The sequence below is a fragment of the Carassius auratus genome, chromosome 37, assembly GCF_003368295.1.
Source record: "Carassius auratus strain Wakin chromosome 37, ASM336829v1, whole genome shotgun sequence".
Classification (NCBI taxonomy): domain Eukaryota; kingdom Metazoa; phylum Chordata; class Actinopteri; order Cypriniformes; family Cyprinidae; genus Carassius; species Carassius auratus.
In genome coordinates, this window is record NC_039279.1 from 852,991 (window position 1) to 878,721 (window position 25,731).

Genomic DNA, 25,731 nt, shown 5'->3' on the forward strand with positions numbered 1-25,731 from the left:
ATGGTATTGAAGGTGGAGAGAGCGCTGTACATTCACTGCCCCCACCCACAATTCCTCCTGGTACAATGCTCGAACCTGCAACCATAGGACCTTGTCTTCTTGATAAGTGTATTACGTTGATTTTGCTTTTTAACACAACTTTTCTGTGTTGGCTTTTGCTTGAATATGCTGTGGCCGTAGGCATAGCAGATTCTGCCATTGTCACTGACAGTGTTGTGAACATTCGTGTGGGGCAGAGTTATCAAAATAGGGGCGAGATCCTTTTGGGGTATGAGCATGTTTGTTTTGGTGCTTTCAAATATCAACATCATTTGGCAAAAATCTCTTGCTGCATCTTTATTATGGAACTAGACAATATACTTGTAAAATGTAAAACATTTTCTGGAAATAAACTAAAAAAGGGTCAGGAATCTCATCAGAGGAACAAGTAACAGCATCAGAGAAGCACACAGACGAGAAGCCTCCGATACGTTCACTTGCTCTGGGATCCATTTTTCTGTGAACAGGAAATATAATGCAATGAAATGTTTTTATGAAATAAATTATTAACCTTTATTTACAAATAATTAAGATAAATGAAATGTTCACCTGCGTTCCCTTCAGACAACATCAGAGGACCCAGGGATATGGAAGCACTGTCATGGAAGTCCAGAGACCTGCGCTCTCTCCACTGATGTTCAGAGTTACAGTCCTAAAAGAGAAAAAAGAAGAACAACCACAGAAAACATAAACAGTAGTGCACAAAGTGTCCAGCAGAGGGCGGCCAAAACAAGTAGTTTTAACAACTCTTTAACCTCAGCACCATAAACATTAAAGGTGAAGATTGTCTGATGCTATATAGTGTTTGATCCACTTTTAAACTCACCGTTGAGCAGCGATTGCTTGACAGAAGGCACAGGTGAACAGCGCAGTGCAGGTAAAGTTTAGTGGAGTTTGCAGTGAAGATGAACATCCTGAAGGAGAAACGGCTGGATGTCGAGACGCCGTTCTGCAGCAGCTCCACTGTGTCATCATTTGGATTGGGACACCTGAGAATATTAACAATGACAATCAACAAATCAAATCCAAATCAAAGTTTCACAGGTTATCCTGAAACAGCACAGCTTTACTCTGTGAGGATGAGATCCCAGCGGAGACTGTAATCAGGATCATTCACAGGTGTAGCCCAACACGTGTCCATCACCAGAGCAAACTGACGACTGTCAACCCCCTCGACACGCACTTCCACATTCATCTTCTGGTCCAGCTCTGCATCCACTCTACCAGTGAAGGGCCGAGTAAACTCATCATCCTCATATGGAATCATCCGAACCTGATATCTGCCTTCTCCAGCGGGAAGAGTCTTGTGCACAATGCTGGTGAAATGTTCAAGATTCATTAAAAAACAAAACAGGATTTCCACTCAATCTATATTTAGAAATTTTTAGAATATTATCGATTCGATTGCACAGACACAGAGATTATGCACAGAGAACTGAACTGTCTTTAAAAGAAAATTGACTGTTTACCATTGCCATCATTTTAGAACTGCTTTACAACAGAATTACATTGTTACTGACACACTATTTTCATGTTTAACACTGTGAAGCTGCTTTCATAATATGCATTGTACAAAGTGCTGTATAAACAACAGTGAAGACCATAGCATACAGTACATATTTCCTTAGAAAAAATATTTACACATTTTTCTACTGTGCATTATTTTTTCTTGCTTAAAAGAGTCCCACCTCTCCAGTGGATTGATTTCCACATTCATGGAAAGTGTTTGTGTTTGAGGATAAGCACAGCTGAAAGAAAGCTTGAGGATTTTCTCTCTGCTGATGAGACCTTCTGACCTCGGTGTCCCCAGAATATAGTTACTGTAGATGAAGTGGGTGCCGTTGGCCTGTGGGCAACAGAAATAGTATTTAAACATGTCAATCTGTTTATTTTACTCCTCGACCACTATCTAAAGTGTTTGTTGATTAGAGCTTTGCCTAAAAATTTCTTTACATGCAAAATTTTACAGCAAGAGCAGCATTAGTAAATCAACATTAAGTCACAGGTATGATAAAAAGGATGTTCTTTCAGAGTTTTTTTTTTTTTTTTTTTATCAAACGTTCAAAGAGATAATAGTACATTTAACAGGCATGTTCATAATATATCCTACCAGAAGATTTGTGCCACAGATATGTTCATCATTATCAAAATGGAATTCCACTCTGCCATTCCGGACTGTTCCTCTGCAGCTGGGATCATTGAGGTGTAAGACGTCAGCTGGAAAACCAGCCTCAAAGAGCTGACAGCGAGACACAGACATGGAGCCAGAGCTGCTTTCACAGCTTTCTGAGAAGTCTGAGAGAAAAAAATCATCCAAAACATTGTTGGAATAAACAAAACAATATATAATAATAATAATAATAATAATAATTACTTATAAAACTATATTTAAAAGTTTTGTAGTTGAATGATCTTCACCAAAAGAATCTGATATGGTCTGGTTCTCGTAACACAAACAGCCATAGACGCCGTTTTTCTCTCCACACCATTCATCCTCTGTGCAGTTGAGTTCAGCACAGGGCTCTGAAGGAGAGAACCAAAGAATGAATCAAATAAATTGACAGGGGTATAAACTACAATTATTCTGTTACAAATATGGCCATTGACTGCTGTTGAGGTTGATTTATTCATTAAAAAGTTTAATCCAAGAGTAAAGAATAAAGTTAATCCAAGTGTATAAAAGAGTGGAAAACTCATTTTTCTCAAAATATGAAAAGACATGTCACAAATGTATACACTACCATTCTAAAGTTTGGGATCAGTTATTTTAATATCAAACTATCACAGTTTTCACAAAATATGAAGCAGAACAGCTGTTTTAAACATTGATAATCATCAAAAATATTTCTTGAGTATCAAATAAGAATATTAGAATGAATTCTGAAGATCATGTGACACTGAAGACTGGAGGAATGATGCTGAAAATACAGCGGAGCATCTCAGAAATAAATTGCATTTTACAAATATCAGTGATTTTAGCATATTAGTGAAACCGAACAGTACTTTACCAGTGGTTGATGTCTCATTAAGGCCTCTGACATCTGATATGAGAAAGATTTCTGTTAATGTCACTCATTTCCAAAATATAATCCCACAATAGTGAACAAAGTGTATGTGGTTAGATGTATCTACCTGCACAGTAAGCTCCACAAAACTTTGGCTTGACAAACTCATAAACATAGTAATTTCCAGGACAGGCTTTGACTCTTATAGGGTGAGATGTGTAATCACAGCAGCCACCCCATAAAGAAGTACAGACCTGACGGAGGACCACTCCATCTTCCAGCTGTGGGTGAGGTCCGTTGAGTGACAGTGGGTAATAAGTGCCACACATGCCATTATTAACACATGATTCTGTCATCTGAGTATTTTGACCATTGTAGAACATCCTGTACCAGCCATTCCACTCCACATTATAATCACACATGTCATAGTAATAATTGTTATTATAGTAAGAGTTGTCAGTGGCTCTCCAAGGCTCATCCAGACTGGTGTAAGTGTAGCAGGGATCGATGATTAGGGTAGAGAAAGGTACTATTATTTAAAAATATATAAAAATAAAAAGAGAGAGAGAAAGAGTGCCAAATAAATTATTCCAAGACAGAAATAATATGAAAACCTCAATATAAAAGCATATAAAATACAAAGAACATACCTGCACAATATACAGGAGCTGGGATTGAAAGAGTTGGTCTGGTAAATTTGTAGACATAATAATCTCCAGGACAAGCTTTAACTTGGATTGGTTCAGATCTGTAGTAACTGCACTGATAGCGAGAGCCGTAAACTTCACGAGTAACAACTCCTTCTTCCAGACGAGGATGAGAGCCACCAAGATACAGAGAACTATAACCTCCACATGTCATGTGATAAAAACACCACTCAGGCATCTGAGCACTTGATCCATCAATGAAGAGTCGATACCAGCCGTCCCATTCTACACGAGTGTCATCAAGTCCATTTGTAGAACCATACCAATACCCGTAATTCAGTGTGCTTCTCCAGTGGTTGTCGAGTATGTTGTAGTTATTGCACGCGTCATAATCTGTGTTAGTGAGAAACCAAAACAGACCCGTTATATTTCAATGAGCAACTTTACAAGTGCAAATCTGAACTAATCAAACACATTAACAAACAAACATGTGATTTCACTTTCACTGGCAAAAAAAAATTCAGACGGACGGACGGACGGACAGATAGATAGATAGATCTTACTCGAGGTAATGCTGGATCCAGTAATTATATCTGGACTTACAGAGGAAACTGACCGTGAAATTGTGCTGACATCTAAAAAAGGAGAACATTCTTGACATAAATTCAATTTATGGAATTTAAAAATTTTTGAAAGACAGAGTGAGTAAGAGAAAAAGAGGAAGAGAAAAATAGACAAAGCACATTACCTGTGCAGTATCCTGAACATCCAATTTGTGGTTTCACAAGTTCATAGACATAGTAATTTCCTGGACACGCTTTCACTCTGATGGGGTTTGTCTTGTAATTACAGCAGCCGCTCCAATAATAATAATTACCACAGACCTCTCTGGTCACCACTCCATCCTCTATCTGAGGGTGAGGACCATTAAGTACCAGACTGATGCCTGTGTTACAGCTGTATGAACTAACACAGGTCTCTGGCATCTGGATGTTCATTCCATAGTAGAAAAGCCTGTACCAGCCATTCCAGGAGAAAGATTCATCACAAATGTAATCTCCACTTTCATTGTTGGCTCTCCAGGGACGATCCAGAGACTCATAGTTGTAGCAGGGATCACTGCTGAAGCTGCTGAAAACAACTGTCATGGCCAAAAGAGAAATGTTAAGTTATGCATTCAAACACTTTTTGTGTAAGAGATAAATAACAAGTATAAATATCATTGCAGGTGAATTATATATATATATATTTTTTTTTTTTCTTTAATACGTTCCCCTATCTCACTTTAAATTCAAGTCGGCCATTCCTAGGTTGAGTTTTTCAAAACAGTCTAAACTTAATTTTAACACAACAACTTCTGGTTTAAGTAAAGTTATATTTGGAGCAAGACTATATGTTTAACATGGATCTGACTGAACAGGCATGGTACAAGAATGGTCTGGGTAACATCATCACCAATTTTCTTTCAACAGAAATGGCACAATTCTCTTTAAAATTTAGTTTTGTAATTGTTTTTTTACCTGCACAGTATGTAGGTCCAGAGGCTGATATGTTGGGTTTGACAAATTCATAGACGTAATAATCTCCTGGACAGGCTTTGACTTGGATGGAGGTGGAAGTGTAGTTGTCACACTGGCTAGACCACATATAATTTCCCAAAACTTCACGGGTTACCACTCCATCATCAAGTGTTGGATGAGAACCATTGAGATACAGTCCAGTATAACCACCACATCCCACGTAACTCACACACCACTCAGACATCTGAGCACTTTCTCCTTTCAGATACAGCCGATACCAGCCACTCCATTCAACAAGAGTGTCATCATGTCCATAGTACTGATACGCGTCTTGTCGTGTGTCTCTCCAGTATTCATCAAGAGTGTTATAATCATAGCAGGGATCAGAGCTGGAAGTTGTTGATTCTGCTTGGAGTTGTAGGTTGGATTTTGTTGTACCTGAAGTTTGTCCATTGACTATTTCACCTGTTGATGCAAAATTGAAGCATGGGTTAATATAGCTTCCAGTCAGCTGACATTTAAGAGACAGAAATCTGACAACTTTTATAAATGTACTCACCATTAACCAGCAGAAGCAGTGAAACAAAAAGTGAGATTAGAAACCTCATTATGACCAAATGACCTGTAAAAACAAAACAACCTGACTCTGAATGATCCGTTGTGGTTTTCTGCAATTAAAAACTTTTGTATAATCTCTACTAAACTTGACACTACTGTAAACTACCGTTCTTGCATTCATTGTCCCGCACTGCTTCACACTATACTTCTTGCATAATAAAATTATTTCAGTCCAAGTCAGTTTTTCAATTTATTAGAAACTTAATTGCATCTATTCCATAAATCATACAACAAGAAGAAAAAAAAAAGTGACAAAAATTTTGAGAAATAACTTTACCTGAGGTTAAATGCTGCTGCAGAGCAAACTCAGAGAGATTGTCTCTTCAGCAGCTGAACACAGTGATGATGATCTCCAGCTCTCACGATCTCATCAGTGCCTTTATTAATACATGTGGGTTGACCTTTACTGGAACCAAGCGTAAGCTCTAAACAATAACCTAAACCAGTTTTTAATTTATTTGAAAGTTATGCAAGACTGTAGCTATGGTTTGCTTGCCATTTAATCGGTTTACTACATTGTGCAGTTCTGTTGTGTACTGGTTGCTCTGTTATTACAGTGAAAACAATAATTAATATGTTTACCTAAAATCAGATCAGATTCCTGCGTGATTCTTAGCAACAAGTGTACATATTAAAAAATTAAATAACATACTTGATAACTGATATATTAAAATTAATGTTATTTTTACAGTTGATTTGTGTTGCATATAAATATGTATTTTATCTTGTTCCAATTGTGCAAAAATATTGTGATGCATTTGAAAAAAAACTTTTCTATGAAGACCAGAGTTGCCATTGGTTAATCAACTGGTCATCAAAGAAACAAAGACAGGAAATGCTGGGTGATATTAGATACAAATTGTTTTGGAGAATAATAAACAGTAAGAATGAACACATGTAAAACTTTATCTATGTAAATGTAAACAAGACTGTTCCAAGTAAAGCATGTACATATTTTCTGAATGAATTTTGGATTTGAAAATGATGTGCATTTAAACAAAATTTGCTTGTAATATTTGGCCAAATATTGTCATATGAGGCAGCTTCTTTTGCCATTTTTGATATGTGAATATCTGAATGACATTTTAAAAACCCAAAATTTCACTGTAAAATGAAAGAATTAAATGAGTAATTTGCTACCAAACAATGTTAATCTTCATATAAAACAAATAAAAACATTTGTCTAATTCTTATATAATTATAATGGCAGCAGGTTTCGTGAGCTAAAAATTTAATGAGATAACATGGAATATTTGTACTTCTAAACATTATTATTAAAAAGCAATGACCAACACTGCAACATCTGGTGGTTTTTCACTTAGAATGTTAAACACCTTCAAGAAAAAATACTTCCACTGGGAAAAGAGAAAATATCATTGTGTGTTTACTGTATGTTTATACTGTACATGAATCATAGTATCTTATGCCATATCGCAGACTAATAAAGGAAACGCTTATTCTGAGGACATCGTCCATTGTATTCAATGCAGGCCGCGCCTTTAAAGAAGCAGCTTAAAGTTAATGCTTAAGGCATTCAACATCTAAAGAGTAATCCTTGAGCAAACATTTACTTTACACACCCGGAAAAAGACTTTGCTTGCATCCTGGTCATGAACAAACGATTTCTACTATGGCTAAAAGCCTTGTCTCATGAATATTCATGACGTAACGGGATGTTCTCTCAGTTGCCCAATCTGATTGGCTAACGTTTGAAACGGGCGCCATGGAAGCAGGCGAATCAACGAATCTCAAATATGAATACATTACATGATTGGATGCGTCAGCAAGGTTGACGTCAACGTCGGCGCAGCGTAATTAATATTCATGAGCTTCGCCTTCGTCGCTATAGGATTGGTAATGTGGCGTCGTTTTCACCTGCGCTACAGGTGCGCGGTGGACAGATCCGAGCGAGATGGGTAATTCAGACTCCAAACTGAACTTCAGAAAAGCGGTGATACAACTTACAACCAAAACACAGGTCGGGCTTATTTTATTTGACTTTTACGAGCCTTTGTGTAGGGTTAAACTAGTTCAGAAGCGCTGTTAAAGTGTAGCAGATGGAAAACTGTCGCCTGGTGCATTTTTTTTTTTCAAATAATATCTAATAATATTATACAAGTTTGGACATTTAAACTTTCTTTTAATATTAAATTAAGTTTGTAATCATCATTTTATTAAGATGTATCCCATGCAAGAGAGAATCAAAAACTTTAAACATGACAGCTGTGTGCATTCAAGAGTCATGATGTTTGTTCTAATTACATGCTTTTCTCGTTTCTTATTGACGTTTACATCTGATGCTCATATTGTTAAGTTGAAGCTGACCTGCTTAATGTTTCTCAGTAAAAACGTTGTGTTTATGAGGGATTTACATTAATTAATCGCCATGATTCTGTCAACACCCTTTCCTAAAACAAAGAATGGTAAAAATAATAATAATAATAATAATAATAATAATAATAATAATATTTTGTTAGATAATTAAGCATTTAGGACCGTAAAGAAGTTTCACATTTTTGAGAAATAATGAAAGTAGATACAGGAGAAGATGTCTATAGACTGAAGATGTCACTATCTTATCTCAATGCATTTATCCTTTTTTAATTTCGACTTTTAAAAATGCACCCTTGTGTGATTTTGTAGCCCGTAGAGGCCTCTGAGGATGTGTTCTGGGACCAGTTCTGGACTGACGTCAACCTGACTTCACAGGATATTTTTGCTCTGGTTCCTGCTGCTGAGATCCGTGCAGTGAGAGAGGAGTCTCCGTCCAATCTGGCAACCCTCTGTTACAAGGTACACACAGCCTGTGTCCCATAGTGAAGGTTAATGATGAGAAAAATATGGTCATGTGATCTCAGCACGGGAGGGGGCTTATGATGTACTACAAAATAAATGTTTTGTACTTTAATAATATGACTCTTGGGTAAACATGCATGCATTTAAGTCTGTTTTGACTTTGACTAGCATAGAAAAATATCAGAAAAAAATGCATTGTTATTAGTAAAGGAACCATATTTTGGAAATGTGTCTGAAATACACATCATTAATTTATTTTTAGATTTAAAGGAAAATATTGACAATTTATGATTCTCATGATTCTTATTTGTTCTGTGAATCAGATTTGTCTCTAAAATACTTTTTTTTGTGCATTGTATATTTAGTCTCTTTCACGTATGTTACATTTATGTTTTGGGACTGAATTTTTTTGATAAACATGAATATGCATGCATATTGATGAACCACTGCAGCATGAAAAGTTGAACGTTTATGCAACTAAAATGAATATATTTTGCTTGGAAAACAAGTGTGTGTGTGTGTGTGTGTGTGTGTGTGTGTGTGTGTGTGTGTGTGTGTTTTGCAGGCGGTGGAAAGGCTCGTGTTGAACGCCGACTCAGGCTGTGTGTGTGAGAGAGACAGGCAGACAGTACTGAGCTGCATTCGTCTGTTGACTCGGATTCTGCCGTATATCTTCGAGGATCCAGACTGGCGTGGATTCTTCTGGTCCACTGTACCAAAAGTGGGCAAGACTGTGGTAACTGGACATTTGGAAGTTCATTTTTAAAGTTCTTAGCTCTCCAAATTGTTGATAATGCGAGTAAAGCATGCAATCTTTGCACGCACTCCCAGAACATCACCGCTGAAATCGAGCTGTGCAAGCAGGTTTTAAGAAGATACACAGCAAAGCTTTGCCTAGCACGAACTTAAACATGAGCAGCTTGTGTGAGAGAGCGTTTGTTCTGCTGTGCATTTTTACGGTCTCCTGTTACCAGCCTAAACACTGCTCTGATTGTGTCTCTCTCAAAGAACGACAACGTATTAAATATCCTGTGATTAGAGAGATGAAGGGAGCAGAATGAGTGTATTAATGAAGGGATTGTGTGAGTGAAACTCTTAAGAAAGCCATTAGCTTCTCAAATTCGTCACACAAGATTGAAGTCTTGAAGTTTGCACTGTTTAAAAAAAAAAATGGAATGCATGAGTTTCCTGCTTTTGTGATTTAAAAACATGATTTCTTTGTTGTACGACGGACTGATTTGGTGTGTTTCTGTGTTGATGTAGGATGAAAGCGATGACGAGAGCACACGGCCGCTGGCGGAGTCTCTCCTCACAGCTATATCTGATCTGCTTTTCTGTCCTGACTTCACTGTGGAGAGCCACAGCAGGACCAGTGCGGTAACCCTCTCAATCTGTCCTAATCTGGCAGAGCTTTTGACTGATAACATCAGATTCATATTACTTATTCTGGCCGAGAAACACCTGCTTAAGTCCATGAGAATGACGTAGAAGTGACCAGCAGTAGCTCATGTTTTAATATGTTATCTAGAACATTACATGAAACATAAAATTGGCAAAACCACCATACAGTTCATGTACATTTACATTTACATCTTATGCATTTGGCAGATATGTTTTATCCAAATCAACTTGCACTGCGTTTAGGGTAAATATTTAATCAGTATGTTTGTTCCTTGTGTGATTCTGCGAACACCAATTTGGGAAACCCTAAGAGGGAACGCAATTTCTGTCCATCTAAATGTGGGAAAATAAATGAATACAGTTTATTTTATCGACATAAGTTATGTGTGTGTTCAGGATGGGCCTTCTGATATCCAGTCCATAGACAGCTGTGAGTTCATCTGGGAAGCTGGTGTTGGATTTGCTCAGACTCCGCCTCTCAATCACACCCATGACTCCAACAGGTCAGAGATCCGGCCGCTAAATACTGCCCTGTCCCTCTTATGTGCTAATTATACACTCTGACCTACTTTACAACTGGTAGTAGTTTGCATGTGACCGCATTACATCTGTATTATAAATCTGATCTATCCTGCTGTGTCCATGACAAACATTTAGGACCGCCTACCCACCTGTCAATCAACCTCTGCTCTAAAAGTTGAAGAACTCCTCTTATTTTTTTTATGTATTTTTTTTTTTTGTGGTTGCACTTTACAAAAAAACAGTTTGGGGTCAAACTAAGTATTTTATGCTCATTAAAGTTACATTTAATGCATCAAAAACAGTACAGTAAATACAGTAAAAACAGTAATATTGGTTTTATTGGCTATTTGAGTACATTTCAAAATAATTTATTTCTTAGTAATGTATTTCTGTGATGCCCAGCAGAGTTTTCAGCTTCATTACTCCAGTCTGTAGTGTCACGAGATCCTTCAGAAATCATTTTAATATGCTGATTTTCTGCAAAAGAAACAACTTAATTATTATTCATGTTAAAAACATGTTTTAAAGTGTTAGGAACCTTGAAAGATTTTTTTTTTTCACATTTTCTTTAACTAAAAGAAAGTTCAAAAGAACAGCGTTTGGAAAAAAAAATAGAAATCTTTTGCAACTTTATAAATGTTTTTGCTCTCAGTTTTGACCAATTTATTGCATCCTTGATTTATTTTTCTATGCCTTTCACTCTCTTTTCCTCACTCTCAGGGCAGAGTTGTTGAAGCTTTTATTGACGTGTTTCTCAGAAGAAATGTACCTGTCTCCATCTGACACACACACACTCAACCCCTGGGTCTCGTTCTTTTGCTCTAGAGAAAACCGGTAAGCACACATGCTCTCATTTGTTGTCATACGTTGATGATGCAGCAGTTAAAGTTTGCGCTCTCTCTCTCTCTCTCTCTCTCTCTCTCTCTCTGTCAGACATGCCCTGCCGCTCTTCACCTCTCTTCTTAACGTGGTATGTGCGTATGATCCGGTGGGGTACGGCGTCCCGTACAATCACCTGATGTTCTCTGACCAGAGAGGGATGCTAGCGGAGCTGGCGCTTCAGACTCTGATCGTTTCATTAGATCAAGAGCTGGTCGATAACTCCAACACCAGCCCGAACCTGAGCAACAACACTGACACCTGTTCTGCTGATTACAACAAGAACACAACTGCTGAGGGATGCCAGGTAACAAGACACAAATCTGTGCAGAATAGCATCGCAGCTTAAATAATCTAAGAATGTTTTTTCTAAGATTGTTTCATTTCTGAATGTTCTCTGAACGTTTAAAAAAATTAACGTATTGAAGGTTTGAAAGTTATTTGAATATTTTGCTAATGTATCCATTAAGTTATTTTTTTTGTTATAAAAATGTTTTGCAAATGTTAAGGGAACATTCTGTTTGAAACATGATGTCAGCTATGATGACATCCTAAAATTAATTTTTAGTTAAAAATGCAAAAACTATTTATTTACGAGGTGATAACTCTAACTAAACATGCAGTAATCCTGCAATGTAACATGCATGATACTGTAAGCACGATTAATGCATAGTAAATACAAAATGTGTCCTTTTTTGTTGGATTCAGTGCTGAATAAAACATTAACAAATTACACATAAAAAATAATTGACATTTAATCAAAAATGTCATTCTTGTGTGGAAAAGCAGAATCATTTTTGTACATTTCACCTGTGTTCAGTACTATGATCGCTCAGAATTTCATGCGCTCAAGTTGAGTATCAGATTTTCCCTCATGATGTTTCAGACGACAAGAAGCGAAAACCTGTTTGTAAACTACCTGTCTCGAATTCACAGAGAAGAGGTAAGACACCCAAACACTTCACAACCGCCCCAAAACAAGGGCAACAGCCCTCGACTCTTACCTTACACATCTAATAGACCTTTAGACTCTGTATCCTCACATAATGTTTCTAAAAACACCCGTGTATTTCTAAAATGCATGTTTTTTTCCTGTAGGACTTTCATTTAATTTTGCGAGGAATCAGCCGGCTGCTCAATAACCCCCTGCTGCAGACATACCTGCCCCATTCCTGCAAGAAAATCCAGTTTCATCAGGAGCTGCTGGTGCTCTTCTGGAAACTCTGTGACCTCAACAAAGTGCCACTTTTTTATACAATTTATTTTATTGCATTATTGTATTTTTTAAATTAAATGTATGCATATAAAATGTTTTATTTTACAAACAATTTATTTTTACAATTTTTACGTAATTTGTAGAAAATGAATTGTGTAATCGCATTTCTTCATATCTGTGTTTCAGAAGTTCCTGTTCTATGTGTTGAAGAGCAGTGATGTGCTGGATATTCTGGTACCAATTCTATTCTATCTGAATGACGCTCGCACCAATCAGTGTGAGTATCTGGAGCATTCACTCCTACACGTACAAGATTAATTTATATTTATTATACGTTGAGAGACATTTGTATTTAAATAATATGATATGCATCTGTTTGCAGCACGTGTCGGTCTGGTGCATATCTGCGTGTTCATCTTGTTGCTGTTAAGTGGAGAGAGGAATTTTGGGGTGCGTCTGAATAAACCATACAGTGTGCGAGTGCCGATGGATATTTCGGTGTTCGCTGGGACTCATGCCGACCTGCTGATAGTGGTGAGATGAACACTGATACGTTCATGTGCCTTTGTCGCATCATATTGGAAAGCCACAAACAAAACTGAATTAAAGCTAAATTAAAGTAGTCCATATGACTTGTGCACAAAATTGCATGCATTTTGCATCCTTTTTGTAAAGAACAGACCTCAAATTTAATGTAAGTTTTCGATTTTCCAAATTGCTTAATGTTACCTTAATTAATATTTTTCGTTTATGCATTAGCAAGAAACAACTTGCTTTGCTTTTAATGTGTGCATCTTTTTAGTTAATGCATTCCTGGTGAAGCTAATACGATTTAAGAATTGATTGCATGAGCATTAAAATGCAAACATTTTTTTTTGATTGACAGGTTTTCCATAAGATCATCACCAGTGGACATCAGCGACTGCAGCCCCTGTATGACTGTCTGCTCACTATAATAGTCAATGGTATGCGAGTTTCCTCACGGAAATGTACATGCGTATAAATAAATGTTCACTTCCTGATAAATCACTGCTTTTATTCTTTCAGTGTCTCCCTACCTGAAAAGCCTATCTATGGTAGCAGCCAACAAACTACTACATCTGCTGGAGGTTTTCTCAAGCCCGTGGTTCCTGTTCTTCTCACCTGTTAACCATCACCTGGTTTTCTTTTTGCTAGAAGTTTTTAACAACATCATTCAGTACCAGTTTGATGGTAAGTAGCTTTTGAAGCTTCATCGCTGCTGTAAATACAGTCAGCACAGTCATGGTGGCAGTCCTCCCTTTAAATGTGACCCTGGACCACAAAACCAGCCTTAATTGTCTTTTTCTTTTCTTTTTTGAGATTTATACATCAACTGAAAGCTGAATAAATAGCTTTGTTAGGATCAGACAATATTTGTCTGAGATATAACTATTTGAATATCTGAAATCTGAGGGAGTAAAATCATCAAAATACTGAGAAAAATCACCTTTGAAGTTGTCCAAATTAATTATTAGCAATATATATTACTAATCAAAAAGTTTTGATTATCTTAACAGTAGGGAAAAAAAATCTTCATGGAACATGATCTTTTTGGCATAAAAAAAAAAATCAATCATTTTGACCCATACAATGTTTTTTTTTGGCTATTGCTACAAATATACCCCAAAGACTCAAGACTGCTTTTGTGCTCCAGGGTCACAAATGACAAATAAAATAAGTAAAGACTGCACAAACATATTCAAATATTTATTGTAATTCTTATAAGCATTTGTATTCATCTGTTTCTAAAAATCAGGTAACTTTAACCTGGTGTACGGCATCATCCGCAAACGCAACCTCTTTCACCAGCTGGCTAACCTGCCTACAGACGTCAGCTCGATCCAGAAAGCCCTGCAGAGGAAAAGCAGGAGCAACAGTACCCATAATGCCGTCTTCATGGAGACCAACAACCCCTGCAACACTCCCTGTAGTGAAGCCCCATATAAAACCACACCAGTTCAAACAGGCACTCTGAACGCCAGCTTGAAGGCCATGCCACGTGCGTAACCCCCTTCAGTAGACCGTAGTCATTTAAATCCACATTTCTATGCAAATTTTGAGATATGGCATTAAAAAAGCTGGATGGAAATAATGTATCCAGTGCATAAAATCTTAAAATGTGCACAATAACACATGCACACAATTGAGGCAGATGATTTCTTCATCCAAAACAGAAACATGGGCATAAACTACTGTAGTTTGAAAACACAATTACTGAATAAATTCTGTGATGTGCAAAAAAATAAGAAAGTCATGTGACTAAAGATCATGTGATTTAAATACAGTACCTAAACCAGCCGTCTCAAATATCGTTTCAGTCATTCTGAAATGTCTGTCATCAAAATGATTTGGTATTATTACCTTTCCAAAAATCTCACCTGACTGCATGCCACACAAGATAACATGACGGTGTTTGCTTTGCATTTCATCGGCACATTCTCAGGCACAATTATTATGCAGGAAATATCAGTCGTAGTAGCTTCCCCGGTTTTAATCATTTTAATCTTAGTGATGATAATAATACTTTAAGTTTTAATAATAACAGTTTTCCAGGAAGTCCTAATTTTGGCTCCAAACAAACATTTGTTATATTTGGACATGTTTTATTATGGAATATTTTGCAAGATTTACTTGGATGGAAACTGCTAGTGTTGCTGGTTTTAGTAATGTCACAGCTTATTTGTTGATTTATTATTTTTCATTTTTTCTTAATTTTTGTTATTTGCATGACTTTTAAGATTGTAAGATCACTTTAATCGTGCCATAAAAAAGGCCTTTCTGTGAAATGGCATTAAAATAAATCTGTATTTGTTTGTATATGTTGTAGGCATTGATAAACTAACCGAAACCTCACAGGTTTCTGAGGATGGAACGACACTCTCACTGCAGCAGAGTGACTCAGCCAACGACCAATCAGATCACAGCTCTGAGACCCGAGTCAGAGACACTGAGCCGACCTCAGGTGAAGATGAAAAGGTACAGCATCACCTGATGACCCTCACATTTAATCTACAGTACTTTGTTATGGTTATATAAAAAACAATTTATTTTCTACTTAGAAGAGTGAAACCGGAGATTGTGATGGGAGTCAGAAACGAGTGTTGTCTTCATCAGACTGGACTCCTACTCCAGACTGGGTCAGTCATAGATCCTCAAGTATAGACCAATGAGTGTGTGCACCTTATATAGACTGAAAGAAAGAAAATCACATGTATTTTCCTCTCCGAAACATCCAATCTCTGCATGCTCTCTTTCAGGTCCTCTCCTGGAAGAGTAAACTTCCTCTGCAGACTATAATGAGACTCCTGCAGGTGCTGGTGCCTCAGGTGGAGAAAATCTGCATTGACAAGTGAGATATACATATTTATCATTCAATACTGAGGAGCCTGGCTGTTTTACACATGCAACTCAACAAAAATGGCATTACCTAAACATCTGAGACCACTAGTAAGAATACTTCTGTTGTGATTCATTGCAAATGGTTTAATTAAAAATTATGTAAACAATTTTTTGTGAGAAATAGTATGATAAAAAAACATGTTCCTGTTCTTCAGCATGATTTGAGGTGTGTAAAGAGCATTGTATATTTGAATAATTGCTTCGAAATCTGATATATTCATTTTATATCATTATATTAGTGAATGTCTCACAATCCTAGAAGTCTGTTAAATGCCAGGGTTAAAATATATTTTGATCCCAGGTTTTCAATGTGGTCTTACAGTTTTGAAGCCTAAAGGAAGTGTTAGACTGTACATTTTCCCCTGACTGAGAGCGGATGCTCTTGCTGTTTCTTGTAGAGGTTTGACGGACGAGTCTGAGATCCTGAAGTTTCTGCAGCACGGGACTCTGGTGGGTTTGCTGCCGGTTCCTCATCCCATCCTCATCCGCAAGTACCAGGCCAATGAGGGCACAGCTCTGTGGTTCCGCACATACATGTGGGGCATCATCTACCTGCGGTGAGTCCTGCGCTCTGTCTCCCTCTGCAGGACAATGTGGGAACTACTCAAAATTACACTGCCTGGAAAGCCACACGAATGCTTTGTATTACATCTTTTATTAGGACTTGATCAGTGTAATGTTTTACATGCATTTATATGTTGAAATGTGGCTAACATCTCATAAAACAGAATTACATTGGCTTTTTCTTCTTGTTTTAGTAACGAGGATCCTCCTGTTTGGTACGACACTGATGTCAAGCTGTTTGAGATCCAGAGAATTTAATGACACCGAGAGAATCAACTCAATAAAACGGTCTCCATCTCTCCAGACTGAACACATTCACACAGATTTAATTAAACTTGAAGCTTTCGCACTAAAATGTAATGCAGTAAAATCAAAAGTTTTGTTTTTCTGACTTTTTTGTGTTGTGTTGTGTTGTGTGTGTGTATATAAACGAATGAATGCATCTACACTTCCCAGTCAGTTTGCCCTGTTTTTTTTTTTCTGAAACATAATGCTTCATTTTCTTCTTGAGTCAGTCGATGCATGAGAACGGACACATAACCCTCAGGTCTCTGACCTCCTGAGCAGTGAGAGGAGTGTGTGTTTATAGTATTTTTGTTATTTTTACTGTAATAGTGTTCTGTGTGTGGAGGGGTGTGAATGAACTGTATATAAACTGAAGCAAAAGCTTAATCACATAAAAGCTGGAAATGCTGCATGTATAGAAAAATTATAAAAACTCTTGAATGCCATTTGTACAAAACCAATATATGTCAGAAATTTGTTAAAATCAAAATGCTGTATAATCTCTGAATAGACAATGCTATGTATTATGTCTCTCTGAATAAAAGAGGATATTTAATGAGAAAAATGCAGGATGAGACTTATGCTAAGAAGAGAGATTATAGGAAAATGTGATTTGCAAGGTCATTCCCTCCAAAAAATCAGAGGGAGCGATAATTATCACATTTGGATTAAAGAAGTAGTTCATGTCCAGAATAAGAATTCATGGAAATGTTCTGAACAGTTGATTTCCATAGTAGGAAAATATAAAATTAAATACAATGGAAGTCAATGGTGCCCATCAATTGTTCGTATACTAACATTTTTCAAAATATCCTGTGTTCAAAAGAAGACAGAATTTCATACAAGTTTGGGAAAAAAAATGAGGGGTGAGTACATAATGACCAAATGTTCATAACTACTTCAAAACTAAACCAAACTACTTCTTTAAGGTAAAACAGCATGCACTTTTAATAGACCTTGAACAGTGTTCAACGGCTTCCTCTGATAATGCTGTGGTCAACCACGAGAGCACATCTTGGATCTGTTTGATCAGATCTGCTAGAGTGAGGTTGTACTGAGGTCACAGCAGGGTTTGCCTCTGTTTGGATTGGATTAGTTTAGTGTTTGCATTGTGTATTCATTTTCTCAGCTGCAGGGAGTAGCCTATGTATGATGCCTCAACGGAGAGTAATAGAATTTTACAGGCTGAATTAATATATAAAATAGGTGATATTTATACAAATGCATATATACTTGAAGTCTCCTTTATATACAACTGGCTCTTTTTGTTTTCATTTAAATATAACTGGCATTCGTCCAAATTGTTGCATTATATCCTGCTCCAATATTTATCATTCTTGTGATATACTAGAGAGTGATTTCACCAGGATGTGTCACCGAGTTCTCATCTGTCAGGTGTGCGCTGATCGGAAGTGGGCGTGGTCGTTCCAGGACTCCTCCCATAGCAACCGCTCGAGCGTGCCAGCAGTTCCTCGAGTGGAGACGCCGGAAGCGCACGTGAAATCTTGCCGTCGCAACGCACGCCAAATGAGCGTCCGTGAGCCGGGACAGGGGTTACAGCCGCCGTCATGAACGACAAATACCACCGGGCGGCTCGAGACGGTCACCTGCACCTGCTGAAAGAGGCGACGCGCAGAGATCTGAACGCGCCGGATGAGGATGGCATGACGCCGACGCTCTGGGCCGCGCACCACGGCAACCTGGACGCGCTCAGACTGCTGGTGGCGCGAGGGTGAGTGATGCGTCAATTATTTATGTAGAATATATTTATATATTTTTTGTAAATAATTATTAATGTATTTATTCTCTAAAACAATACTTACAAATAAATTTCCAGACACCAAATTACATAATAATAATATTATTTATTTATTAAGTCAAAGGCTAGAAGGCGGTTGTTATTGAAATTCTTCTTAAAAGAAATGTTCTTTTAAGAAATACATAGTATAGTAACAAGAACCAAGACTCCACCAAAAACACATTTATAGAAATGCATTATATATTTTGCTGGCAATGTACAATCTGAAAATCTTAGCATATGAACATTGCTTTTATTTATTAGTTTTTAATGCATTTAAATTATTATTTGGTTCTACTTGAAACATATAATTTTAAGTTTAAACATTTTTTAAATGGTTAATGTGATCTACAACGCTTCTCAGTTCATGTAATGTTTTGGCATACAGTTTCATTAACATGATGGCAGTTCTGTGTTCTCCTGTATCAGATCACATCTGCATTGAGATAATTTAGCCCTCCACCCAGCCGCTCTCACTGATGGATATCTGGATTGTTTTATTTGCATATTTACTGTCCTGGGCTAGCCTAATTAAAATAAAGGTCACCCAGGAGAACAGTGCAATTTTATCTTGAGTGATGCCTTTCTGTTGCAACTGTTATTACTGCTTAAAAGTATAAGGCCTATATTAAATAATAATATAAAAACTCTGCATATAGAGGAGTTACAGATGAAGGCATGCTGTAATAATCTGCTATGTCATGGATATCTGAAGCATTCAGCTCAATCTAGCTGAACGTTGTCATTTTGTTTATCACTCTCATGTTGTCCAAGATTATTTGCTGTTAATTTTATTTTACATATTAAAAAAACTGCATCACAATTCTATAATTTTGTGCTCTTTTGAAAATATCATCAAATGTGTTTGAATCATGAGGGAATATGAATAATGGCTCAGTTTTCTATTCTTCTTCTAGAACTGGCTTCAGGAGAGAGCACTAGTGTTGTATTGTTTATTAAGTCATTGGGTAATTAGATCTAAATAACCTGCCTCTTATCTCCTGAGCAGGTTAATAATGGAAGCTAAATGTTCTGCTCTGTGAACACCTTCACTGTTCTCTAATTAGTGTTCTGCATCGGTCCCTCCAGATCTCTGACTGAACCAGATCTGTTACTGAAACATGTTCACAAAGAGAGCCGACTGCAATTTGAGTCATAACTCAGCTAGTGTTTAGAGTTCATGATTCACAAAATTTGTGTTTAGGTGGGAGGATCAATTTTTTTGTTTTTTTTTTTTTTCATAGTTTTTATAGCTTTTATTTGGATGTCATAGAATTGACTGATTTTTTTTTTTTTCTTGTTTTTTTTTTTTTTTTTTTTTTTTGCCTTTCCATATATTTTCCAAATCACTCACGGAATGGGTTTGTATTTTTAAGTCATGTTTAACTTAACACATGTTGTTTATTTCCAGCCTATTTCTGAGTAAAACTAAATATTCAGCAAGAAAAATGTATGGCAGGAACTTGATTTTATCCATCAGGGGTTGGTTTTGAATTATGGATTATGAAACATGGGCTTTAGATAATTAATGGAGTTTGGAGAGGAGAGCTACTATGTAACGCCAAGTTAAGTTATTCTGTAGCTATATATATGTATGTTGTGGCTTATATGGCTATATATGTGTGGGTGTGTGTGTGTTTTTAAAGAGCTGAGTAATGCACTATTCTTGGTAGCTGAGAGCATAATTATTTTGCTTTACCACTACTAGGAACAATCTATAATGGGGGTGACAAACAGACTTAGCATCACCCTTTTGAGCATCACGGCTCCACTGTGTCTAGAGCACAGACACTAAGTGTTGTGCTACATTTCTAATGAGCAAAACTTTTTACTGCTGAGAGTCTCTAAAGAGAGTCCAGGGCTGCATTCCCATTAATGGAAAGGAATTTTACACATGGCCAGACAGAGAGAAAGATGGTAATGTTCACAGTGAAAGGTCAACATGATGAATTAGGGCTATTCCTCTTGCGCCTGCCTGTTTCCTTGGCTGTTGGCATTTTGTTAACTTGATTGTCAGCACCATTAAACACCTCGGGATTTCACGTTTTTGCTCTCTGTAGTATTTTAACCATCATTTTGGTAGCTTCTGCTGGTCTCTGATAAGGATGGTTGCCATGTTTACCTGTGTAGATATTAGATTTTGAGACTAAAAGAGGACCTTATTGAGAGCAGGAAGTGTATTAAAAATGCAGAGTATATACACAGCATCTTTTCAATGCATTTGTATTAAGGTCTGTTGCACTTCGGTTTGTTGATGGGCCATAGCAAACATACATAATCTTGACACCATGATGACTGGTTAATATGCTGTACAATAAATTACAGTAAATGGGTTTTTGCACTTTTGCAATTGTCAACATAGAGCCTCAAGAACTAATGAAATGAATTGACTGTAACCGTATGGTTGGTAATGAATACAACAGGTCTCTTTCATTGAAGATGATGAATGCATTAAATGGTGCACAGTTTTTAATGACATCGAGAGGTAAGCCACAATAGCAGTTTGCATAATGTGTGTGTACATGTGTGGTACAGTGGGTAAGTAGAGCTCCAAAGCATCATGTTACGTATTCAGATCAACACCTTGCCAAACAACAGAACATGAATGCATGCTCCGACATGCACATGAGCACATACATGGATTCACACACCCTATATTTTCACTAATTATTGATCAGTGAATTGGCAAGGCCAATTAATCAGCTATTTTGAGCACATCGGCATTGGCCAAAAAAGCGTTTTGCATAAATATGTTGGCAACATCTAATTTTTCAAAATTAATTTGTATTATATATTGGCCATTAGCCACCCTTGCTCCCTTAATATCATTACTGGTATCAGTCACTGACAAACCCTTGTCCATCGACCAATAATTTTGACCATGTAACAATGTAAATTAGATGTAACTGATCCGCTGTTGTTGCTTTTGTTCCACAGAGGAGATCCAGATAAATGTGATATTTGGGGAAACACTCCTCTTCACCTGGCAGCAGCTAATGGCCATCTCAACTGTCTGTCCTTTTTGGTGTCATTTGGTGCCAATGTGTGGTGCTTGGACAATGACTACCACACGCCACTGGACATGGCGGCCTCTAGGAGCCACATGGACTGTGTGCGATATCTGGACACTATCGCCGCCAAACAGATCACCATCAACCCCAAAGTGGTGAGCAAATTAAAGGATCGTGCCTTCCGTAATGCAGAGAAACGCATTAAGAACTGCGAAAAGCTCCAGCGTAGGCATCACGAACGCATGGAGAAGCATTTCTTGAGAGAGAGTGCTGCAATGGACACGTCAGATACGATGAGTTACAGCAGTTTCAGCAGCACCCTGAGCCGAAGGATCCCTCAGTTCAACACCATCGACTCCAACATGACATACTCACAGGTACTGTGCCTGAGCTTCACATGGGTACTAAAGGGCATAGAACTGACAACACTCAACATAAAACCTTTGCTTCATGGACTTAACCATTAAGTCAGTATAGACAAGCAAGTACCTATTCCTGGAAGGTCACTATCCTGCGGAGCTCCAATCTTCATAAACACACTTGAACCAGCTAATCAAGTTCTTCTTGATTGCTAGAAACTTCTTGGCAAGTGTGTTTCAGGACATTGGCCCTCCAGGATTGGACAACCCTGAATAAGAATGTAGTACTTTAGTAAGTTTTTAGGAGTTCAGGGTAGGTGACTGTCTTTATTGACAATTTTGCAAAGCCCCAGGGTGCTGGGATGTTGGAAAGCATTTGCTAAATTAAAACGTGCTTCCTTGTTAGAGTAGCATAAGAGTAGCTAGTTCACTAACAGTAGTCAGTCTTCAAATAGGGTTTCTAGATGTGTGGGAAACCCTATTTGTTTGAAGTATGACAATGATAAACTTCTCTTTACAGGCAACTCTTCAGTCCACAACAAGAGGCCGGACCAAGATTCAGCGGCGACTTGAGAAGAAGAAGCAAGGTGATGGAACGTTCAAGATATCTGAAGATGGGCGAAAGAGTGTTCGCTCGCTCTCTGGTCTTCAGTTGGGCAATGACGTCATGTTCTTGAAGCAGGGAACGTACGTCGACCGACGCCAGCAGTCCAGCCCTCGGCTCAACATCCGTAACATGTTTTCTGGTAAACAGGACATCAGGCCTGATGATGATGATGAGGTAGACACTGTTTCCCGGGCTCTCAGTGATCCAGGACTGTATGATGCTGCATACTCCGAAATAAGTACAGACTCTGGTCGGGACTCTTTGTTCAACCGCCCAGGACTCGGTACCATGGTATTCCGTCGGAATTATGTAACGGATGGGTTGTTCCAAATGGGACGGAATGAGGGCAGTGTGGTGGGGAGTGAACCAGTGGGACGAGCCCCGAATGTCCGCTTACGGGGGAGATTGCCGCTGCGATCACCCAGTCTTGATGAGGTCAGCTTAGGCAGCTCATTGAGTCTTCAAGAGAAGAACTTGCAGGTACAAACAAAAATCAGCAGATACCATATGGATTCCACTTGTTCCTATCAATTTCCTTTCTGAATCATTAGGTGCTAGCTTCATCTGATTAGTTTTAAGATGGCTAAGTTCCCAAGGTCTTCAGTTGATTGATTCAGGTTGGGGCCACATTCTCCAGGATGGCCCTCCAGGAGTGAGTTGGCTACCTCTGGACTAGACTCTTACTATTGGCTTTCTTGAACTTTCAGCAGATCAAGGCTGGGCAACTCCTGTCCTGGAGAATCACTGTCCTGCAGTGTTTACCTCTATCCAAAGAGTCTTCAGGTTTCCTAGAAAAGCATAGGCAGGTGTGTTAGATTAGGGATAGAGTTGAACTCTGCAGAACGATCACCCTCCTGGAGTGTAGTTGCCCACGCCTGCACTAAATGGCCAAACGTGGATACCCAAAGAATCATTTAATTTCAGTACCAAGGGCATTAATAGGGAGTTGGTCCAAGCTTCCAATCTTCTGGGAAGGTTTTCCACTAGATTTTGGAACATGACTGCAGGAAATTGCTCCCAATTAGATGTGGTCTGGCACTGGACCATGCCGTCAGGGTTACAGTCTGTGTTTCCAATTAATTCCCAATGTGTTCAGTGGGGTTACGACAGGGGAATTGTGAAGGCCATTGAAGTTCTTCCACACCAATAAATAATTTATTTATTGACCTTTGTGCACAGGGACATCATACTGGAACAAAAAGGGTTCTATTTTAGTACAAATGGTTGTCCATGAAAATTGCATGACTTCATGCTTGACTTCATGCACTTTTTAGTAATAAATATAGTGTCCAGAGTGTCCAGATACTTTTGGCCATTTAGTGTACAGTAAGTTATAGAAATGTTGATCTGAATTGATGTAAATGTGCCAATCTGAATCAGTGTGAATCTGTTGATCTAACCAGTTTATGAGAAGACACTGCATCTAGCTCTGGAAGAGTGACTTTATGATAATTGTTAATTTTTCTCATGTGGCGGCATCCTGTAGGATTTGCCATGGGAGGAAGGAGACCTGGGTTTGGAGGAGGAGGATGACGAGCTTCAGTCATCGTCGGGTCCTTTAGAAGTATTCCTGGCATCTCAGGGACTGAGTGACTTCCTTTCAATTTTCCATAGAGAGCAGATGGACCTGGAGGCGTTGCTGTTGTGTTCTGAGCAAGACCTCATTAGCATCCATATCCCACTCGGACCTCGCAAAAAACTAATTGATGCATGCAGTAGACACAACAATGCTCTGGACGATGCTGATGGCATGAAGGACACAATGTTGTAGAGTATGTGTATGTCTGTTACTGACTGTTCAAAAACCTAGTGTACTTTCTTGCTGCCTGCATAAGCGGCTGTTTGGGATGTAACTGCATCCTTGTGTTTACATAGGCAGAAACTCAACAATGCCACACAGATAGTAATTCATGCAGAGTCCATGAATGGACAAGTCTTCCAGTATTTCTGTCACCTGGATGTATCTTTTTCTCTGAGCTTGTTACATTCTAAGATTGCTTTCTCTGTAAAGCATACATGCAATGCTGCCAGGGAATTTGGCCAAAATTGTAATTATGAAAAAATATAATTGTATTGTTTACTAAATGTTCATCCCCAGTCTTAAAGTATGTTTACATTATCAAAATAATAATTTAGCGACATTATACAGGCATATGTTCTTGATATTTAAAAAAATATCTATGATTTGGCTTTTTTTTTTTCTTTTTTTTTTTTTTCTCGGTAAAACTTTAGATAAGGAAACATTATTCATTATTAACTAGTTGCTTATTAGCATTCGTACTAGCTATTTATTAGTACTTTTAGAGCACATATTACCCATGACTCTACCTAATACCTAAACATCATTACTGAAACAACTACCTTGCTTGCTATCAATAAGCAGCAAATGGTAATTTAAGGAAATAGTTATTTGTGAATGAATATGCGTTCCTTAATATAAACCCAAAATACAGTAATTTGCTCTTTCTGTGAAGGGGCTTTGCTTTTCTGCTGACAACTGTGCAGGCTGTTCAATAACTGACAAATAGTTACGTGCACATTGTTTTATTAAACTCTCATTCATTTTAAATTCATTTTGGAATTTCACTTTTAAACCAGTCCAGTTAATAGCAGATTGATAAAATCAAGTCCCACCAAACTTGTTTTCCTAAATAAATGTTGTTTCACTTTGAAATGCATGACACTGTGGAAGTAAAACAGGTTGCACAGTGCAATTCACTTTTTTTTTTTAATTCTGTCTATACCTACATTTTGAACAAAGCCTTTGTGGGTGTCTGTGCTTGAGAAAACCGTGAAACTGCAGCTCTTCAGTGGAACACATCCCTTTCCAGCCAGCAAAACAGTGAACAAAGATGTTCTGCTTGCAAAATGAATTCTGCATGCCAATGGTTTTCGGTTATGAATGCCCTTGCAGTTTGGAGGTTAAATTCACACAAACTTTTAATTTGACCTTCTATTTACTATCTTGTGGTTCATCAAATATATTCTGGTTCCTAATGCACTCTTATTTTTTATTTTGGACAAAGGTAATTCGAGTAATTTGT

The 25,731-nt window shown here is 37.8% G+C and overlaps 3 protein-coding genes across 4 annotated transcripts; 2 read left to right on the forward strand and 1 right to left on the reverse strand.

The window, feature by feature from the left end:
- Positions 1–318: 318 nt before the first annotated feature.
- On the reverse strand, positions 319–5,819 carry LOC113056466 (uromodulin-like). Its single transcript, XM_026223269.1, has 15 exons — positions 5,771–5,819; positions 5,650–5,676; positions 5,212–5,616; positions 4,440–4,832; positions 4,255–4,326; positions 3,695–4,084; positions 3,172–3,573; positions 3,048–3,098; positions 2,458–2,562; positions 2,150–2,334; positions 1,728–1,885; positions 1,110–1,355; positions 866–1,028; positions 589–691; positions 319–496 (listed from the first exon to the last, which is right to left on the reverse strand). The coding sequence occupies exons 1-15, from the start codon at positions 5,817–5,819 to the stop codon at positions 393–395; spliced, it is 2,853 nt and encodes a 950-aa protein (XP_026079054.1). The 3' UTR covers positions 319–392.
- Positions 5,820–7,657: 1,838 nt separating this feature from the next.
- LOC113055784 (protein HID1-like) lies at positions 7,658–17,451 on the forward strand. 2 transcript variants are annotated; one of them, XM_026222148.1, is made up of 19 exons: positions 7,658–7,807; positions 8,473–8,622; positions 9,191–9,361; positions 9,889–10,002; positions 10,423–10,529; positions 11,269–11,382; positions 11,482–11,734; positions 12,314–12,370; positions 12,526–12,666; positions 12,830–12,920; positions 13,026–13,177; positions 13,530–13,608; positions 13,691–13,855; positions 14,421–14,663; positions 15,492–15,640; positions 15,727–15,801; positions 15,922–16,013; positions 16,462–16,620; positions 16,822–17,451. In XM_026222148.1, exons 1-19 carry the CDS (start codon positions 7,742–7,744, stop codon positions 16,883–16,885), a joined length of 2,442 nt encoding a protein of 813 aa, XP_026077933.1. In that variant the 5' UTR covers positions 7,658–7,741; the 3' UTR covers positions 16,886–17,451. The 2 variants fall into 2 exon arrangements, with proteins under 2 accessions (XP_026077933.1, XP_026077932.1); XM_026222147.1 differs by having other exon boundaries at positions 15,724–15,801; positions 16,822–17,450.
- Positions 17,452–18,391: 940 nt separating this feature from the next.
- On the forward strand, positions 18,392–24,778 carry LOC113055799 (Usher syndrome type-1G protein-like). Its single transcript, XM_026222162.1, has 4 exons — positions 18,392–18,644; positions 21,648–22,098; positions 22,601–23,167; positions 24,174–24,778. The coding sequence occupies exons 1-4, from the start codon at positions 18,481–18,483 to the stop codon at positions 24,456–24,458; spliced, it is 1,467 nt and encodes a 488-aa protein (XP_026077947.1). The 5' UTR covers positions 18,392–18,480; the 3' UTR covers positions 24,459–24,778.
- Positions 24,779–25,731: the final 953 nt, after the last annotated feature.

What these genes read in the sequence shown, in the direction of transcription:
- LOC113056466 (XM_026223269.1), bottom strand. Translation starts at nt 5,819, where the DNA reads ATGAGGTTTCTAATCTCACTTTTTGTTTCACTGCTTCTGCTGGTTAAT. An exon ending in TTGTGGAGCTTACTGTGCAG is followed by an intron (nt 3,099 to 3,171) that starts GTAGATACATCT and finishes TGACATTAACAG; the next exon opens with AAATCTTTCTCATATCAGAT. An exon ending in TAATGAGACATCAACCACTG is followed by an intron (nt 2,563 to 3,047) that starts GTAAAGTACTGT and finishes TCTCTCCTTCAG; the next exon opens with AGCCCTGTGCTGAACTCAAC.
- LOC113055784 (XM_026222147.1), top strand. Translation starts at nt 7,742, where the DNA reads ATGGGTAATTCAGACTCCAAACTGAACTTCAGAAAAGCGGTGATACAA. An exon ending in CAACTGCTGAGGGATGCCAG is followed by an intron (nt 11,735 to 12,313) that starts GTAACAAGACAC and finishes ATGATGTTTCAG; the next exon opens with ACGACAAGAAGCGAAAACCT. An exon ending in TGACGCTCGCACCAATCAGT is followed by an intron (nt 12,921 to 13,025) that starts GTGAGTATCTGG and finishes ATCTGTTTGCAG; the next exon opens with CACGTGTCGGTCTGGTGCAT.
- LOC113055799 (XM_026222162.1), top strand. Translation starts at nt 18,481, where the DNA reads ATGAACGACAAATACCACCGGGCGGCTCGAGACGGTCACCTGCACCTG. An exon ending in AGACTGCTGGTGGCGCGAGG is followed by an intron (nt 18,645 to 21,647) that starts GTGAGTGATGCG and finishes TTTGTTCCACAG; the next exon opens with AGGAGATCCAGATAAATGTG. An exon ending in TTCAAGAGAAGAACTTGCAG is followed by an intron (nt 23,168 to 24,173) that starts GTACAAACAAAA and finishes GGCATCCTGTAG; the next exon opens with GATTTGCCATGGGAGGAAGG.